At 36.0% G+C, this 21,101-nt stretch overlaps 1 protein-coding gene across 5 annotated transcripts in view; it reads right to left on the bottom strand.

Moving 5' to 3' along the window:
• Nucleotides 1-972: 972 nt before the first annotated feature.
• SEPTIN10 (septin 10) overlaps nt 973-21,101 on the bottom strand; it is a 65,514-nt gene continuing 45,385 nt past the window's right edge. The window contains exons 9-12 of one of the 5 annotated variants that reach the window (XM_049650153.1): nt 9,903-10,035; nt 4,406-4,593; nt 3,808-3,890; nt 1,842-2,637 (exon numbers count right to left, since the gene is read on the bottom strand). In XM_049650153.1, coding sequence (XP_049506110.1) covers nt 2,474-2,637; nt 3,808-3,890; nt 4,406-4,593; nt 9,903-10,035 — 568 coding nt within the window. In that variant the 3' untranslated portion in view covers nt 1,842-2,473. Of the gene's footprint in view, nt 1,274-1,841; nt 2,638-3,732; nt 3,891-4,405; nt 4,594-9,902; nt 10,036-12,358; nt 18,602-21,101 lie in introns of those variants that run through there. The other 4 variants (XM_049650155.1, XM_049650154.1, XM_049650156.1 and 1 more) reach the window with 4 other exon arrangements.

The following is a 21,101-nucleotide window of genomic DNA, read 5'->3' as shown; positions in this document are numbered from 1 at the left end:
GGAGGAATATCTGACCATGTGAGGTCAAATCTTTCTATGGCTCCTACTGCCTGTGGGATTGGGTTTATAAACTCTTTCTTGATCTGTCCCCTAATTCTAAAATTTCATCCTCACTCTTTTTCCACATCTCCCCTATACTCTCTACTCATAGTTAGCTATTTTCTAGAGTACACAGATATTATCAAAAACATGCTATTCCTTGTACCTGAATTATGGTTCTCCATTCACGTATCTAAAAAACTGCTTCCAATCCTTCAAGACCCAGTCACTTCCTTGAGTGCTTTCTTGTGTTCTGTGGGTGAGATAAAAGCCCTTCTGAGACTACTCTATGCGTAAATTTGCTCTCTTGTCTTGTTACTGTTCTGGTTGCTCCATTAGGGCATGGCTAGCCTTAACCATGTGTATGCCTATTTCCTAGCCCAATAGGAAAATGGGGCCTAAATTGAGTTCTTCTTCAAAAAGGGGATAATAGTCCCTGTAATGTTTTTTTCCCCCTTTGTGTTTTTCTGAAGCTGAAATCATAGTCTATGTGAAAAAGCTTTAAAGATCAGACAAGTATGTAAAGATTAATGGTTGATAATGAGGTAATTGTTTCACATGCTTTATGGAAAACAAATTACCAAAACATGTCTAGCTTTATTTTGTTCCCAGGGAATTTATTAATTCAAGCTTCATTGGATCATAACTCACTTTGTAACCCTGCACCTGGATAGTGAAGAATAAATCAGGTTTGTAAGAAGAACATGAACATTATAGTATATTTGTTCTCAAAACTTTTGAATCTCAAATGAATGAAATAAATTAAAGATCACATTGTCAGTTGAAGCACATGTGGTAAGTCTTGCTTACAGCAGAGTCAGTAGTAGTAATAAATGATTACCCTTCTGCTAAGTTCAGAGTCTTGGGCAGGTTTCCATAATCTTTTCAACTAGAAAATTGAGTAATTTTTTTTAACATTGCCAACAACCAATCTGGCATTTAAACTTACTTTATTAAAGTTGAGGATAGCTGTTTAATACATAGTTTGATATAATAAAACTACAGATGACCAGCACTCACATCACATAATTGAGTTTCCAGGATGACACTCCCCTCAGCTAACGCTCAGTGCTGTGGCAGTGGATGGGCTCTGTACGACAGGCTACCTGCCCTCAGGGACTCACGGGCTCTCCTGCTCTCACCTTCCAGCTGGGCTCTGTACACCAGGCTACCTGCCCTCATGGACTCAGAGGCTCTCTTGCTCCCACCTTCCAGAACTTGGGCATTACTGATCCTGAGAAGAAAGTTCAGAGCTTTTTCTGTGATACTTATAACTTACTTTACTAATGTTTTAAAAGGCTAAGAGACATTTGTGAATTTCAAATGCAAAACTGGAATTTAAGGTGTTTGTTCTGATAAATTATGCTATGAAATGAAAGGTTTTATTTGCAACTTATACAATTTCATGAAAATATACACTGCTCAGAATCTGACATAGGCTAAGTAAAACATTTTGTTTTCTGAAAAATACTGGTAATATACACCTCTGTCTTAAAATAATTCAAACACATGATTAAATGAACTAATTTTGACAAAATGTTTCTTTAAGATGACAGTTTGCAAAAAGAAAAGTTAAAGTAATTTTAAACCAATTTTAGTAAATACGTAGATATATTTTATTTGTCAAGAGGATATTTTATTTAGGATATTCAAGTACAAAAGTGAAAAATTATATACCTATGACTGTTAAGAAAAAGTTAGAAGGCATCCAATTGTTCTAAGAATACTATGAAGGCACTGAATTCAAATATCTCAATATATGAGTTATCTAAATTTTTATATCTTTAATATTCAGATGCTGACAGATATTTTCTTAAGAAGTATTTTTAATAAGACAATTCAACCTTATGATTTTTTTTTCCCTGGAAGACAGTTTTAAACATATAAAATATCCTAATGAAATAGAGTGGCAACACCCCAGATTCAAAGGTACTCATCACTAGAAAAGGGATTTATACCTGGATGTTATTACTTTCAAACATATCTTGCTCCATCACAACAATACTTCAACCACAATAAGGTATAGTGAAGCATAGAAGGCCATCATGTTACATAATTTCATACAAAAGCGTAGGATCATGTTATCAATTGGATAATGGTACAAAAATTAAAAACTTCTATAAAACTATTAAGAGATTAGAGCTTCAGGTATATAATATATTTTAAAACATATTTCCCAAATTTTACCTTTGGTATGTACAAAAAAGGAGTTCCTCTTGAAATATAAATGCAATCAGATAGCCATACAATGAATGAGTTCTGTATTTTCAATGTCATTGACACTTTGCTCCATGGTACAATGCATGTAAGTGACAATAACCGGGCAGCAGGAAAAATGATCTACATTCATCACAAACCAGCAACTTGAAAACCTCTAACAACAGTGAATATATAAGTGATATCATTCACTGTGGCTTATATATTAACTTTATACTTAAAAGCATTTAAGTGCCATTTGTGGCCATTTGCCAGATATAGAATAAGTGATACAGAAAATAAAAACAGCAAGAAAATCAGAGCATACTTCTAACATTTTAATAACTTTTGCTTGTGATGACCTTCTATGATCTGGAACCTTTGTTTTACATAAAATTGGAGCTGGAAAGAGAAAAAAAACCTTTTGATTGGTACAATAAAAAACTATATAGGAAATAAAAATTACTAAAATCATTAGTTTTACAAAGCTTTTACAGAAAGAGCAAATATACATCTAATATACTATAGGATATTTAGCTATGGGACTTTGGAAAAGAAAAAATAAAAATACCTCATCAAACTCTATTTTCTTGAATATTAATTCTTCTGAGCTCTCAAAAAACTATGGGCTTTGCCCTTACTTTATAAACAAGAACACATACTAATGGTTGTTAAGTGGAGCAGGGTGACAATTTTTACAAAGCAAATGTAAGCTGTCTTTCATACATGGAATAAACTTGGGGAATCCAATTTTAGTAACACTGGATTAAGATGAAAGGATGAGAAGGTAAAAGGTCCCTTAACTGTACAATTCAAAGCATATCTGAAAGCAGTAATAAACTATATTTATAGCTTATCTTTTGAAATTCAATTATTGAATAAAAATAGCTATTAAAAATCATACACATTTTTTTGACAAGTAATTGCATGCCCACTATATAGCAGGCACTGTTATAGGCTCTAGACATGGATGCATCAATGAACAAAACAAAGATCCATGCCCTTGTAAAGTTTATATGGAAGGATCACACATGAGAATTCCTTCCTTCTTTCTTTCTTCTCCCCAAACTATAAAATCCACAGGTCAGCTAAATCCACCAAAACCCTGTGGATTTACTTCTCCATAGTTTAAAAATTGGAAAGTCCCCATGGTCCAATGTTAGGTTTCCCTAATTATTTGAAGTAAGTCACAATATTCTGAAAATGCTGGGTTTGAAATAAGATATGATGATAAAATTAAATCAGAAATGTTGCTCTGTGAGGAACATAAGGAGAGCTGGATGCTGCCAAAACAGAGGCAGCTGGAATAAACTAAGGCAAAGAGTCACAGAGAAGCACTCTCAACAGAACAGGTTAATGATGAATTTCAAGAAGAGTCAACTAGGCAAAATGACAAGGGCATTTTAAGTAGGAGAAATAAAGGACATAAAATATAGAAAAGAAAAAAAAAAACAACTTATTTTCTAAAATGTTGGTAACTTTGATTTTAACACATACCCCAAACCTATAAGCCTTGAGATTATCATCCAAATGCTACTCATGGCCACCCCATTGTACAGGGGCCCTCTCTACCTTCCTCTGCATCTTTACGTCCACCATTGATTTCACAAGCTCTGACATCAAAGCACAGGAGTTCAAATCGATAGCCTGGATCCCTTATTAAAATAAAAATTCTCACAAAATCATTATCAGTAGAATTTATAAAATAAAAAAAGAGAACCTAAGAATTTGGTCTTTTATCAAGTATTACTTTACTTCTATGATTCCCCAACAAAGTATATACATGAAATTCAAAATAAATATAACCAACGGTAGGTAAGTCAGCAGTTATTAGAAATACAGGCTAGGTGACAAAATAAGAGCAACCATTCTTCCCCCCAGGTAGCTGACCCTTTCTACATTATGATACTTTTTTTTCACTCATTCATTTGCTCAGTTTGGCAAATATTTACTGAGCACCTAATATGTACCAGGTGCTATTCTAGATGCTGCAGAAACAGCAGTGAAGAAAAGGGATAGGTCTCTGCTCTCAAGGAGCTGATATTTTAATCACAAGAGGTTGACAAGGAATAAGGAAACTGGTAAGTTCAATGAAGATCAAACAGGGCAATGAGAAAGAAAGTAATGGAGGAATGGGGCCACCAGAGTCAGGGAGTTGGGGATGGCTTACTTCTTACGGTCTTTGTCCTTCTTCAGGTTGCTGCCTGATGCCATGTAGGACTGGTTCTGGTATATCTCTGAAGTAGCTTTCTTTTTTGAGAAAGCGATTATTTCTTCTTCCAAGAGTCTTCTCTTTTCTTCAAGCTTCATTCTCTCTTCTTGGTGAACTCTTTTAAGGTGCTCAAATTTAGCCTGTAGCTGTGAAAGAAAGGTGCAGTTCCCATCAACAACACATTGTGGCAGCACATGCACAGGAATGTTCTCCGGCTTAGCAACAATTTCTAACACTAACCTACACAGCAATCTACAAGTTTTCCTGATGTCTCGAAAGTTCATGCTTTAAGTAAAAATGTACATATGGAACTGCCTTGGTAACTTTAATTATAAATGAGTTCCCATGCAAAAGATGCATGAACAAAAACACATAATAAAAAAAATACAGTCTCATGTAAAATCCTGTTTTTTTTATTCTAATTTTATTTTTTCATTTTTTTTAAACATAATTGATTATCAATTTAGCTAACATACAGTGTATACAGTGTGTTCTTGGCTTCGGGAGTAGATTCCCATGTTTTTAAAACATTTGACCTTTTCTTAGAGTTTTCATTTTCTTGCTCTATATATTTCCCTGCAAAGCCTCTTCAAATAAAACTCTCTAAAATCCATGCTTAATAAAAGTGAGGGACACAAATTACAAAAGCAAGTTATTTTCCAAATAAAGTTACCAAATATAGTGAAACTGTTAAAAGTTCTATTGGTAATCTTGCTTGGAAAGTGTCAATTGTCAATTTAAATCAAGAACCTTAAAAATCTATTACATTTTCCCACAGTCATTCACCTTCTTGAAATCTAAGCTAAATCAAGAAATCCTAAATTGAGTAAGTTTTATTCATAAAAATAATCACTGTAGTTGAGTTTACAGCATAATGGAAAACATAGCCCACATCTAATAAAGTCAAAAAGTAAATTTGTGCTAAATACACTCAATGCAACCATTAAAATCAGTTTGTAAAAGTTTATAACATTATAACATGATATTTCCTTGGTTTGTTTATCTAGAAAAAAGAATCTAGGGACTTTAGTGGATCCTATATCAATCAGCCGCGTGTCTTGCCTGCCAAGAACACACGCACAGCATCCAAAATCTAGATAAAAAAGGTAACTTTTTGAATTCCCTGGTCTAGTTAGATAATGTTTAGTATTTTCAGTTCTGGGTAGCATTCATATAAAAAAGTAGGACTTGGTTTCTAGAAAAGATGGCATATAAGAAACTGAAGAGCTAAACTCTATCCTAATAAAAATTCACTGTTCCAAATATGGAAGAGGTTGTCTTGTGTGCCAGTAAATCCTGACAGGAGATGTATTTAAAAGGAGACAGAACAGGATTGAAACAAATTAAGTAAAATTCTTCTTCCCTAAAATGATTTTATTCCTGAGGATGGCATTTCAGAGAAGCATCAGTTCCTTAGTATTTGCTTATTTCATAGTTCCTGCTTTTACAAAAATTTATGTGTGTGTGTGCATGTGTATTTAAAAAGTGGGGTTCATCTAGTTGTCATTCAAATCAATGGTATACATAGAGTCACAACTGAGTATGTGTGTTTCTCCTATAAATGTGGGAGAGGAGCTGAGTAAAGCCTGGAAAGACAGGATACAGGAGTGGATTTAGATTATGTGTATAGGAGTAGATTTAGATGACATGTACAAAGACATCTCTGATTACTTAAATGTAGGCTGTATACTCTATATGCATAAATATCTTGAAAGGTTATAGACTACTTCATAGATCATTCATGAAGTTGACTAAAAATTGCAGAAATACTACAAAAAGAAAAGTGTTTTTAAAAGGGAGGCAGAGATAGGTATGACTATTATTTACATAATGTGGAATTCATAACTTTTGACAGCAGCAGTCTATTCCATGTACATAAAGCACTCACTTACGGTTCCACTATTTAATTCAAACATATTTCAAATACTCAGAAGCAGTGTTTACAAAAGATATAGCATATTGGTGATACTGTCTTAAGGGCATTGGTGAGAAGTTATCAACAGCACAAAAGGTCTCCTGTTTTCTTGACCCTGACTCTAAAGTATTAATGATACTGGCTTTACAGTATTAAAACTAGCCATGAAGTACCTTGTAACATTAATAAGAGAGGCCCAGAATCTACTGCCTATAATGCTATATAGTTAAAAATTTAGGGAGCACCTGGGTGGCTCAGTCAGTTAAGCATCCAACTTCAGCTCAGGTCATAATCTCATGGCTCTTGAGTTCAAACCCCGTGTGGGGTTCTGTGCTGACAGCTCAGAGCCTGGAGCCTGCTTCGAATTCTGTGTCTCCCTTTCTCTGTACCTCCCCCACTTACACTCTGTCTCTCTCTCAAAACTAAATCAACAGTATGGAGGTTCCTAAAAAAATTAAAAAATAGATATACCCTATGATCCAGCAATAGCACTGCTAGGAATTTACCCAAGGGGTACAGGAGTGCTGATGCATAGAGGCACATGTATCCCAATGTTTATAGCAGCACTTTCAACAACAGCCAAATTATGGAAAGAGCCTAAATGTCCATCAACTGATGAATGGATAAAGAAGATGTGGTTTATATATACAATGGAATTCTACTTGGCAATGAGAAAGAATGAATTCTTGCCATTTGCAGCAATGTGGATGGAACTGGAAGGTATTATGCTGAGTGAAATAAGTCAGAGAAGGACAGATATCCTATGTTTTCACTCATGTGGATCTTGAGAAACTTAACAGAAGTCCATCGGGGAGGGGAAGGGGAAAAAAAAAGTTACAGAGAGGGAGAGAGGCAAACCATAAGACACTTTTAAATACTGAGAACAAACTGAGGGTTGATGGGGGGGGGGGGGGAAAGTGGGTGATAGGCATGGAGGAGGGCACCTGTTGGGATGAACACTGGGTATTGCATGGAAACCAATATGACAATAAATTGTATTAAAAAAATAATAAATAAATAAATAAATAAACATTAAAAAATTAAAAATAAAAGTCTATAAAGGATCTACTGACAAACGGTCTTTCTCTTTTTCTTTCAACCATGTGATTTGAAATTCAACCCTGAATTTTCAATTTCCTTTTAAATAACACACATTTAAACAAGATAATCTTGTGTCAGATTTTAAAAATTAAAAACTCAACTATAGGGGCGCCTGGGTGGCTCAGTCAGCTAAGCATCCAACTCTTGATATCGGCTCAGGTCATGATCTCAGGGGTCATGAGACTGAGCGCCACGTCAATGTGGAGCCTTCTTAAGATTCTCTCTCTCCCTCTACCACTCATGCTCACTCTCTCTGTCTCTGTCTCTCTCTCTCTCTCTGAAAAAAAAAAAAAAAAGAAAAAGAAAGGAACAACTCAACTGTAAACCACTTCTACATCTTTTCTCCTCACTGGAAAAACTAAGAATCATGATATATGAGAATTAAACTCTTAAATAGTTTCACTCTACTTCTATCTTAAAGATGAATCTACTAATGAAAAAAAAGTCAGCATCCTCATTTCCTGCTCATTACAACTCTTTCTTCAATTTTTATACTTAAAAATAACTCAAAACTAGGGAACTATTCTTGGACAAAAGAGACTAAACAAACAGAATACCCGAATGTGATATGAGACCTACAACTGAATTCCAGTTCAAAAATAAAAAACTAAAAAATCTGTAAACAAATAAAAGAAAAAAAACAATAAAAGACCATCTTGGACAACTGGGGAAATGTGACTGTGGACAGGAGATCAGGTGAGATTATGGCATTCCCATTAATTTTCTTAGGTGTAATACTAGTACAATGGTTATGGAAGAAAATGTGCCTAACTTCAGAGATGCACACTGAAGTGCCTAGGGATAAAGTGTCATAATGTCTACAACCAGCTTTCAGATGACCAGGGAAAAATGGACACCCCTCTCTCCCAGATGCATACACACACACACACACATACATATATATGTATATATAAAATAAAGGTGGCAAAACACCCATTGCTAAATCTAGGTGTGGGGAGGGACATAGGTAGGTACCCTTACTTTCACTTTCCTGTTTGAACTTTTTCAAAATAAAAAGTTCAAATTCAAATTATAAACAAGATATATTAGACTATTAATTTTATAAAACTACTTACAAGTATACTTGAAAAAATAAATTTGTAAAATTATAAATAATTCAGAAAATCTTGTATTATCAAGTTCACTTGTATTAACATTTTTGTCTTAGAAATTCCTTTTTGAACTCATCCTTTTTGACTCTCATCTTGAATGTGGCCATTTACTTAAAAGTAGCCATTGTAGTTAGGTCTATAGAAAATAGTTTAACTCAAATAAAACTAGTTGCTTGAAGAACTAGAAGCAAACAAAACTATGGAAATAACTGCAATGTTTGTGTGTGCATGTGCACATGTGTGCCAAGGTTATCCAAAAGTGATTTGACCACCTGACTGGTCTAGAAAGCCTGAGTTCAAACTCAGAAGAGTTACTTAATTGTTTTCATAGTTACCTGTTTCATGGCATCAACCCCAACAGCTCTCAAGAACTCTCAAGAAAGGTTTTATTAAGCCACGGCTAAAACATTTCTGGTTCAAAGTTATTTATTCTATTAGACATTCTTTCCTGCTTTGCTGAAGATTAGTTGACCATAATTTTACTATTAGGTATTTACCCAAAGGATACAAAAATACTGATTCAAAGGGGTACATGTTCATAGCAGTGCTATCAACAACAGCCAAACTATGGAGAGAGCCCAAATGTCCATTGACTGATGAATGGATAAAGAAGCTGTGGTATGTGTATACACACACACACACACACACACACACACAGCCTCAAAAAGAATGAAATCTTGCCATTTGCAACAATGTGGATGGAACTAGAATGCATCTACTAAACAGCGAAATAAGTCAATGAGAGAAAGTCAAAAAGCATACCATATGATTTCACTCATAAGTAGAATTTAAGAAACAAAACAGATGAACATATGGGAAGGAGGGGGAAGAAAAAGAGCCGGAAACAAACAACAAGAAACTCCTAACGACAGAGAACAAACTAAGAGTTGATGGAAGTGGGTGGGAGATGGCTAGATGGGTGATGGGTATTAAGGAGGGGACTTGGTGTGATGAGCACTGGGTGTTGTATTTAAGTAATGAATCACTGAAATCTACTCCTAAACCAATAATTGCACTGTATATTAACTAAAGCATAAATAAATAAATAAATAAATAAATAACAAAGTTAAGATACTTAAAACACCTATTAGTGACCTAGTCCCCTTGGAGAACCATTTGTAATGGAAGACGATTTGCTCAAAAAGCCAAATTTTTATTTGATTTCAGATTTTTAAAAGTCTGTATCCAAAGACTATGTGTTAAAATAGCTACTTTTTAAAGAACAATAAGTACTCTCCAAAAGCATCTCAGCTAAATTCTTGAGATAAATCTCTCAAACAGGACACCTAAAAAACAAATGCAGATCACATCAAACCAGTGTACTTGCCTCTCTTTCAGCTTCTTTCAATATGGCTTCTTTCTCCTTTACTCGCTGCACAAACATCTGCTTCATTTCTTCTTCCTTCCTCTGACGTTCACCATAAAATTCATGTCTTTTGGCTTCATAGGTCTCTTGAAGACTACAAAGTTATTTGTGGTACTCTCATGTTAAAAAACAATGTAGGAAACTTTCAAACAGTCAAACATCTTGGATTAATCCTCATAAGTATACCATACTTTCCAATACCCTCTTATACACAGCAACCCAAAACATGATATTTCCTATAGCAATGAGACATAAAAAGCCACCAGTGACACAGCTAACAGAGAGTACTGGACTTCTGAAATCTCTGCTTTTTATAAGCCCTTTACAAGAAGTATTCTAATTTTACCCCAACTGAATTCCTCTTTCAGTCTTTGTTAATTGGCATCACTGTGTCTGAAAACCTTGAAGTCTTGAAGTCATCCTTGACTCTACCCTTACCTTATCTGATCACCAAAGTCTGGGAGTTCAGTCTGTGCTCCTGACATCATTTCATTCCAATCTTCTGATTTTTACAGATATCCTAGCTCAATTTTGGTCATTTTCTGCTTTCACTATTGCAATATCATAACTGATTTCTGGGCTTTTAGTTCCTCTTTCACTTTCTTCTTTCTTTTCACTCCTAAGATTTTCCAAAAAGTCCCACAAATCTCATCTTTTTTTCCATTGCACTAGTTCTGTTATCTACAGAATAAGGTCCCACCTCCTTTAAATAGCACTCAAGAAACTTCACAAGCTGGCCTAATTCTACCTTTCCAGATTCATTTCTTTTAAAACAAAAAAAACTTTATTTATTTATTTTGAGAGAGAGAGAGAAAGAGACAGAGACAGAAAAAGAGAGAGATGGGGGAAGGGAGAGAGAGAGAAAGGGAGAGAGAATCCCAAGCAGGTTCCCTGCTGTCAGCACAGAGCCAGACGAGGGGATTATGAGATCATGACCTGAGCTGAAATCAAGAGTTGGATGCTTAACCAATGGAGCCACCCCAGATGCCTCTCCAGATTTGTCTCTTAACAAACAAATCTAATGCCCTAAGGTTCCAGTCATAACAGCCTACTCATTGTTCCTAAAACACACCACAAATTTCATGCTTTAGCTTATGTGTCTCCTGTGCTTCCCATGTTATTGCCCACCTCTCAATCCTCATTCTACCCATCTAATCTTCTACTTCTCAAGGTCAAATTCAAATGCAACTTCCTCTCTAAAGCCTCCCCTAGTCTCCCCCATTGGAACTAACTGTGCCTTTGAAGCATTCTCATGGCACTTTGTACCTTTTCCTTGGCATTTATATCCTATCTGCCTCTCTCTTCCAATAGATCATTATCTTTGTAACGTGACTATACAGCAAAGCTCTCTAGACATTTCAGTCTCTTAATAAATGTTCATTTGGTGACAGAAATTGGCAGAAAGTAGAGCCAGATTTAACCAACCAGAGAAAGGACTGTATTGGAACACTATGCCTAGCTGCTCTTTCTTACTTATAGCATTTCAGATGTACTTCTTATACATCAGAAATGCCAAGCCCTTCCATTTCAACTCACTATGAGACTATCCTAAAGATTTAACAGGGAACACAAATGCACCTTCCAGCTGTGTTGCAGTTAGAAATTTCTGCTTACAAAAAAAAAACTTTACATCTAAATAGATATAAAATGTGATAAATTAAGGCATTTTACAATCTTAAATGTTGTAACTGGAGAAATAAATCTTCCAAGTATAGAATTTTAAAAGTTCATGAAGAAATAGAGTAAGAAATGTTGCATAACAGCTATTATGGCTTATTGTGTGTGGTATGCAAAGCAGGTGTTCTGAGGAGGAAAAGATCCTAAACACTTTCTTTAAAAGCAAAATGTACAAACTGCCCTAGATAGCACATAAATGTCCCAGATCTCAAGAACATTTTGCTTTTTACCAGGCTTTTTGCTTTTCTGTGGTTGTTCTCATCTTATTTTTGTTCTTTAAACATTTTTTTAATTTTTATTTATTTTTTTTAATTTACATCTAAGTTAGTTAGCATACAGTGCAACAATGATTTCAGGAGTAGGTTCCTTAATGCTCCTTACCCATTTAGCCCATCCCCTCCTCCCACAACCCCTCCAGCAACCCTCTGTTTGTTCTTCGTTTTTAAGAGCCTCTTATGTTTTTGTCCCCCTCCCTGTTTTTATATTATTTTTGCTTCCATTCTCTTATGTTCATCTGTTTCGTATCTTAAAGTCCTCATACGAGTGAAGTTGTTTGACATTTGTCTTTCTCTGACTAATTTCGCTTAGCATAATACCCTCTAGTTCTATCCACGTAGTTGCGAATGGCAAGATTTCATTCTTTACTCATTCATTACTCCTCATTACTTGCGGAATAATTAATGAATTATTCTTTATTATTTCATTACTCCGCATTACTTCTGGAGTAATACTCCACTGTACATATATACTCATTGTGGTTTTGATTTGTATTTCCCTGATGATGAGTGATGTTGAGCATTTTTTCATGTGTCGGTTGGCCATCTGGATGTCTTCTTTGGAGAAGGGTCTATTCATGTCTTTTGCCCATTTCTTCACGGGATTATTTGTTTTTGGGGTGTTCAGTTTGATAAGTTGTTTATAGATTTTGGATACTAACCCTTTATCTGATATGTCATTTGCAAATATCTTCCCCCATTCCATCAGTTGCCTTTTAGTTTTGCTGATTGTTTCCTTTGCTGTGCAGAAGCTTTTTATTTTGATGAGGTCCCAATAGTTCTTTTTTGCTTTTGTTTCCCTTGCCTCTGGAGTCATGTTGAGTAAGGAGTTGCTGTGGCCAACGTCAAAGAGGTTTTTGCCTGCTTTCTCCTCGAGGATTTTGATGGCTTCCTGTCTAACATTTAGCTCTTCATTCCATTTTGAGTTTATTTTTGTGGATGGTGTAAGAAAGTGGTCCAGGTTCATTTTTCTGCATGTTGCTGTCCAGTTTTCCGAGCACCACTTGCTGAAGAGACTGTCTTTATTCCATTGGATATTTTCCTGCTTTGTCAAAGACTAGTTGGCCATATGTTTGTGGGTCCATTTCTGGGTTCTCTATTCTGTTTCACTGATCTGAGTGTCTGTTCTTGTGCCAATACCATACTGTCTTGATGATTACAGCTTTGTAATACAACTTGAAGTCTGCGATTATGATGCCTCCTGCTTTAGTTTTCTTCTTCAAGATTACTTTGGCTATTTGGGGTCTTTTCTGGTTCCATTCAAATTTTTGGATTGTTTGTTCCAGCTCTGTGAAGACTGCTGGTGTTATTTTGATAGGTATTGCATTGAATATGTAGATTGCTTTGGGTAGTATTGACATTTTAACAATATTTGTTCTTCCTATCCAGGAGCATGGAATATTTTTCCATTTTTTGGTATCTTCTTCAATTCCTTTCATAAGCTTTCCATAGTTTTCAGTGTATAGACTTTTCACCTCTTTGGTTAGATTTCTTCCTGGGTATTTTATGGTTTTTGGTGCAATTGGGACTGATCCCTTGATTTCTCTTTCTGTTGCTTCATTGTTGGTGTATAGGAATGCAACTGATTTCTGTGCATTGATTTTATATCCTGCCACTTTGCTGAATTCATGGATCACTTCTAGCAGTTTTTTGGTGGAATCTTTTGGGTTTTCTGTATACAGTATCATGTCATCTGCGAAGAGTGAAAGTTTGACCTCATCCTGGCCGATTTGGATGCTTCTATTTCTTTGTGTTGTCTGATGGCTGAGGCTAAGACTTCCAATTCTATGTTGAATCACCGTGATGAGTGGATATCCCTGTTGTGTTCCTGACCTTAGGGGAAAAGCTCTCTGTTTTTCCCCATTGAGGATGATATTAGCGTTGGTCTTTCACATATGTCTCTTATGATCTCAAGGTATAATCCTTCTATCCCTACTTTCTTCAGAGTTTTTATCAAGAAAAGATGTTGTATTTTGTCAAAGGCTGTCTCTGCATCTATTGAGAGGATCATGTGGTTCTTGTTCTTTCTTTTATTGATGTGATAAATCACATTGTTTTGTGGATATTGAACCAGCCCTGCATCCCAGGTATAAATCCCACTTGGTTGTGGTGAATAATTTCTTTAATGTATTGTTGGATCCAGTTGGCTAACATCTTGTTGAGGATTTCTGCACCCATGTTCATGAGGGAAATTGGTCTATAGTTCTCCTTTTTAGTGGGGTCTCTGTCTGGTTCTGGAATCAAGGTAATGCTGGCTTCAGAGAATGAGTTTGGAAGTTTTCCTTTCATTTCTATTTTTTGGAACAGCTTCAAGAGAATAGGTGTTAACTCTTCCTTAAATGTTTGGTAGAATTCCCCCGGAGAGCCATCTGGCCCTAGACTCTTGTTTGGGGGGAGTGTTTTTATTACTAATTCAATTTCTTTACTGGTTTGGATCTGTTCAAATTTTTTATTTTTTCCTGTTTCGTTTTGGTAGTTTATATGTTTCTAGGAATTTGTCCATTTCTTCCAGATTGCCCATTTTGTTGGCATATAATTGCCCATAATATTCTCTTACTGTTTTTATTTCTGCTGTGTTGGTTGTGATCTTTCTTCTTTCATTCTTGATTTTATTTATTCGGGTCCTTTCCTTTTTCTTTTTGATCAAACTGGCTAGGGGCTTATCAATTTTGTTAATTCTTTCAAAGAACAAGCTTCTGGTTTCATCGATCTGTTCTACTGATTTTTTGGCTTCAATAGTATTGATTTCTGCTTTAATCTTTATTATTTCCTGTCTTCTTCTGGTTTGGGGCTTTAGTTGCTGTTTTTTTTCCAGCTCTTTAAGGTTTAAGGTTAGGTTGTGTATCTGAGACCTTTCTTCCTTCTTTAGGAAGGTCTGGATTGCTATATACTTCCCCCTTATGACCACCTTTGCTGCATCCCAGAGGTTTTGGGCTGTGGTGTTATCATTTTTATTGGCTTCCATGTACTTTTTAATTTCCTCTTTAACTTCTTGGTTAGCCCATTCATTCTTTAGTAGGATGTTCTTTAGTCTCCAAGTATTTGCTGTCTTTCCAAATTTTTTCTCGTGGTTGATTTTGAGTTTCAGTGTTATGATCTGAAAATATGATCTCAGTCTTTTTGTACTTGTTGAGGGCTCATTTGTGTCCCAGTATGTGATCTATTCTGGAGAACGTTCCATGTGCACTGGAGAAGAATATACATTCTGCTGATTTAGGATGAAATGTTCTGAATATATCTGTTAGGTCCATCTGGTCTAGTGTGTCATTCAAAGTCATTGCTTCCTTGTTGACTTTCTATTTAGATGATCTGTCCATTGCTGTAAGTGAAGTGTTGAAGTCCCCTACTATTATGGTATTATTATCAATGAGTTTCTTTATGTTTGTGATTAATTGATTTTTATATTTGGGTGCTCCCACATTTGCAGCATATATGTTTACAATTGTTAGGTCTTCTTGGTGGATAGACCCCTTAATTATGATATAATTCCCTTCTTCATCTCTTGTTACAGTCTTTATTTTGAAGTCTAGATTGTCTGATATAAGTATGGCTACTCCGGCTTTCTTTTGTTGACATTAGCTAGATGCTACTCCATCCCCTTATTTTCAATCTGAAGGTGTCTTTAGGTCTAAAGTGGGTCTCTTGTAAACAGCATACAGATGGATCTTGTTTTCTTATCCAGTCTGTTACCCTATGTCTTTTGATTGGAACATTTAGTCTATTGACATTTAGAGTGAGTACTGAAAGATACGAGTTTATTGCTATTGTGTTTCTTGTAGAGTTGGAGTTTCTGGTGGTGTTCTCTGGTCCTTTCTAATCTTTGTTGCTTCTGGTATTTTTTTTGTCTTTTCTCCCCTCAGAGAGTCCCCCTTAAAATTTCTTTCAGGGCTGGTTTAGTGATCACAAATTCCTTTAATTGTTGTTTGGGAAACTTTTAATCTTTCCTTCTATTTTGAATGACAGCCTTGCTGGATAAAGAATTTTTGGCTGCATATTTTTCCAATTCAGCACATTGAATATATTCTGCCACTCCTTTCTGGCCTGCCAAGTTTCTGTGGATAGGTCTGCTGCAAACCTGATCTGTCTTCCCTTGTAGGTTAAGGATTTTTTTCCCTTGATGCTTTCATGATCCTCTCCTTTCCTGAGTATTTTGTGAATTTGACTATGATATGCCTTGTTGATGGTCAGTTTTTGTTGAATCTGATGGGAGTCTTCTGTGCTTCCTGGGTTTTGATTTCTGTGTCTTTCCCCAGGTTAGCAAAGTTTTCCACTATGATTTGCTCACATAACCCTTCTACCCCTTTTTCTCTCTATATATATTCTGGGACCCCTATGATTCTGATGTTTTTCCTTTTTAATGAGTCACTGATTTCTCTCATTCTTAAATCGTGCTCATTGCCTTAGTCTCCCTCTTTTTTTCTGCTTCATCATTCTCCATAAGTTTGTCCTCTATATCACTGATTCGCTGTTCTGCCTCATCCATCCTTGCCACCATGGCATTCGAGATTGCAGCTCAGTTATGACATTTTTTTATTTCATCCTGACTAGTTTTTACTTCTTTTATCTCTTCAGGGAGGGATTCTAATCTATTTTTGACCCCAGCTAGTATTTTTACTATCGTGATTCTAAATTCTGGTTCAGACATCTTGCTTTTATCTGTGTTGATTAAGTCTCTGGCTGTTGTTTCTTTCTGCTCTTTCTTATGGGGTGAATTCCTGCTGAGTTCTGTGGCTCAGGTTGTGCAGATTGTTGTGTTAATCCTCCAATCAGTTTTCTAGGGGTGCAGGATGGTTTAGTGTTGATCTGGCTGTATTTCATGGATGTGAGATGCAAAAAGACTTCCATGCTGTTCCGTAATCTTGGCTCCTCCCTGTTTTGGTCTTATTTTAAAGAAGCCTCTAAATCTATCAGGCTACCTTCACCATTGTCAGAAACCTCACTACATTTCACCAGCCCCATATTGGATTTGATAGTCTTTGATGACAAACTTGATTTAAATAATATGTGGAATTTAAGTGAATTTTAAAATGTTTTCAAAAGTTCTCATTATCTGTTCATACATAAGCACTTGAGTTGCTTAGGAGGAAAATAAATCTACCTGGTAAAGAGAAAAGACCTAACATTTGTTGAATAGCTGCTAACAGCAAGGTAATTTTCTGGTAATTCCCGTATCTATCTAATTCCCATACCATCTGTGAAGATCAAGCACTAATACTCTGTTTTACAGATAAGAAAACTAAAGCTCAGAAAGGTAAAGTAATCTGCCCAAAGCAACATAGTTGGTAAGTAGAAAGTTGGAAATTGAACCAGGTCAGATTTTTGGGTTTTTTTAAAGGTAAAAATGTACTACTCCTGCATATTTTCCACCATGTCATATGGTTTTTCAACTTTGACAACCAAAAGCCAATTGTAAGTAAAGAAACCTGCACTATCTTTCAAAAAGTCATAAAGAAACTCTTAGAAAATCTGTAAGGGAATGATTTATTAGTTAGTGTTGTAAAACTAAGACAACCACTGTTTACTATCATGGATTTATTCATTAAATGAAAATGAAAAAATGGTTTTCTTGCTATTTTAATATAAAATTCTTGCTTTTTCTAATATAAAAGTAGCTTGCTGTGAATATTCAACGCAACATATTACTATACTTAAAGTATCACTGTTGAAAACCAAAGAAGAAAAAAAATTCTCAGAAATTCATTTTCATCAAGAAAATCACTGCAGTCCCTTCACTTGGGATTTCTTTGTGTTTCATATACAGTTCTAATAAACCTGCTGAACTTTCTCCATTTCTGCTGTAGACTAAATGCAAAAGTTATTTATTTCTTGAGAATTCCAAAGACACAAATTTTATAACACAAAAAAAATCACGCCAAACACTTAAGCAACTCTAAAATACTACAAAAATCTTCTTTTCAAAACTATAGGTCCCTCAAATCTATAGGTCCCTTCTATTCTCTAATGTTAAAGATGATTAATTTGGGGAATAAGAGTGGTTATGTTAATCTAAAATAACTTGGGGATTTAAGGAGCTTTATAAGCATGTCTGATCTAGCTTAAATAACTAAAGATCAGTTAATTAAGACTAGAGGAGAGTATAATGCCATTTACTGGGACCTCATGATAAGCACCTGAACAATGTTGGGAGATTAGGATGCTAACTATGACTCAGCATAACTGTTCACAATAAAATGTAAGTGGAAAACAAGCTGACGGTATGGCAGTGAAGAATAAAGGTCATCCTAACAGGTTCATAGAACTATTTTTTATTGATAGATATAATAGGGATGGATTTCATATGCCAACCAAATCACAATGACTATTTTTACATACACCCCAAATTAAATGGAAAACATTGCCCAGAAAATAGAATACAACGTCTTGAAGCTGTAAAACCTTCCTAAGACATCAGGCTATACTGAATTATAGAAGCTTTATCAGATAATTCATTCACAAATGAGAAAACACCAAGAGAAGAAACATCTGCCATGCCTGACTCAAGAAATCCAGTAAGAAATTTCTTCTCTCTTAAGGATGGCAGAGGACCCATGCAGGCAGAGGTCTTCCTTACACTGAGATCTAGTTCCCCATCTTTTCTTGCTTGTTCCCTATCCAATCTGAAATCTGGCATAAATTGAAGAACCTCCTTTGCCAATTTTCCATTCTTCTTCTGATTTGTGAGCGGATGTTTCCCAGACTGAAGATATGCTCAAAAAAAAAAAATAAAAAAAAAAAAAAAAAAAGATGTTCTAAGCACTCTTTGATTCCGACTGCCCACCATCTATCTATACCTCCTTTTGGTATTGTTACCTGATTACCTTTTGGAGAGCTACCTCTCCCCACTGGGGATATCGTATGATGGGACAATTAATTAGATTCATGCCCACTCTGGCCAAGACGAGGCAAGACGTCCTAAGGTAGGCCTTTGGACACTCTCTCCTGGGCTATAAATTGTCAAGCAGAGAATTAAAAGTCTGGAAATGGTTTCAATTCATTCACTCCACTTCCAGTATAGAATGAAACTGGTTTCTACCTGTTCTAAGCCTTCCCTTTGAATCTGTAAGTCTTGGCCAATGTAGTCTTCCAACTATTGCCCTTTTTGTTTTAGACGGAGTGGTTTTCATTTTCAAAGAGCTGTAAAGGAAGCAACTGGATTGTATTACACTGCTATACTTCTACAGCAAGAACTTGATCCTCAGCTTCAACACAGCTGACCTCTTCTTTCCTGAAACCCTCTTCATTTGGCTGCCAAGACATGACACTGCTGGCTTTCCTGCCCAAGCCTTCTCAATCTCTTCTATCTGCTTCTCTGGCTGAAAAATATTAGAGTGACTCAAGTCTGTTTCCAAGGTACCTTGCTTTCCAGATATACTTCTCTCTCCAGGCAATCTCATCCACACCCATACATTCAAATAAACATCTAAGTGCTGATAACTCTTAAGTTTATTCCTTTGGCCCAGCCCTCTCCTCTGAGCTCCAGAGAAGTACCCAAAGTGCCTATCAACATTGTTATTTGGATTTTTGAGGGGAAACTCATGTCAGCAGGTCCCAAACCAAGCTTTTGATCTCCATCATGGCCATCACTGCTGCTCCACAAAAAAAGCCAGTTCTTCCAGAGATAACTATCTCAATGAAAGCAACAATCATCTGCCTAGCCAATGAAACCATAATACTAGGAAACCAGAAGTCTTTTTTTTAGCATCTTCTGACATCTCTTGCTTCTTTACCTCATTACACCCAAACAATCACTAAGTTCTTTCAATTTCATCTTCTAGATATCTTGCAAGCACATCTAGTTCTATTTTCATTGCTTTTACTCTCCCACTGGTCTCTCCAAAGTAGCTTTGCACACCCCTTTAATACCTTCTTTGCATTATAGCTAAAAGTGATATTTCAAATGCAAATATGATATAACTCCTTGAATGGTTTTGCCTTTCCCTTGGGACAAAGCCCAAATCCTTACCAGGTCCTCCCCAGTTTGACTCCTATCTACCTCTTCTCTCAATCTTATACCCCCCAACTTGTCTGTTCTCCAGCTACACTGACCTTCCTACAGACTTCAAAATGTTATTCTCTCTGCTTACACAGTCTTTTCATGTCTTTCTCTTATTTCCCCAAATTATTAGCTCAAAACAGTAACTGCCTCAAGAAAGTCTCTAATTTTCCACATTAAATCAGGATACCCCCCCCCCAATATAACATCTCTCCCTTAGTGTGTATTTCACAACTGTGATTGTGGAATTAGTTATTGATTTTGGCCTCCCCTACAAGAATGTAAACTCCATGACAGCCATGTCTACAGGATCTTATTCAGTATTATATCCCCAGCACTTAGCCCAGAGCCTTGCAAAGAGTAAACACCTTTACAATATTTATGATTTTACATAATGTTATTCACTGTTGATTCCCAAATTATTATCTCAGCATTAACTTCTAAGCACTAGATTCATTTATGCAAGGACCTACTGAAACTCTTCACTGTAATATTTAATAAGCAATTTAAATTTAACCTGTCCCAAACCTCTCAATCATCAACCATAACTCCTAAATTGACCCTTTCCCCAGCCTTGCTCATATTAGTAAACATCACCACCATTCAGCCATTTCTCAGGTCAACCACACGGACTAGAGTTATCCTTGATTCCTCTGTCCTCTACATCCCATATCTGAAACATCAATGAGTCCTATTAACTTTACCTTCAAATTAGATGTCCTAAATGTGTTTCTGACTACCTCTACATTACCACCCTAATCCAAGCCTCTCTGGTCTCACCAGGACTACTACAGCAGTCATCCTGACTCTATTTTCCACACAGGGCCAGAATACCCTCCTCCCACCTCTACCCCAGAAACTCTGTAAGGCAGGGTTTCTGTTTAATCCCACAGTGCATACATATCCATTGACTAGCACTGTGTGGGGCAGATGGGAGACAAAGAGTAAATATCTACTAAATGACTGAATGATAGTTTTAACTTAAATGTAGATCCTTTGGCCCATCCCTGGAAATTCTGAACCTGTCTTTCTTAATCTTTCACAGATGCCTGATGACTGACCCACCAGACAACCTGAATCCCTCTTTTCAGAGTATTTCAATGCTGTCCCACTTTCTCTCACTCAGGATCCATGTCTTAGTAATGTACATTGAGACCTCTGAATTTTTTTCATGTTTATTTATGTACTTTGAGAGAGAGAGAGAGAGAGAGAATG

The sequence above is a fragment of the Panthera uncia genome (genome assembly GCF_023721935.1).
Source record: "Panthera uncia isolate 11264 chromosome A3 unlocalized genomic scaffold, Puncia_PCG_1.0 HiC_scaffold_11, whole genome shotgun sequence".
Classification (NCBI taxonomy): Eukaryota; Metazoa; Chordata; class Mammalia; order Carnivora; family Felidae; genus Panthera; species Panthera uncia.
This window is presented reverse-complemented; position numbering and strand designations above follow the sequence as displayed.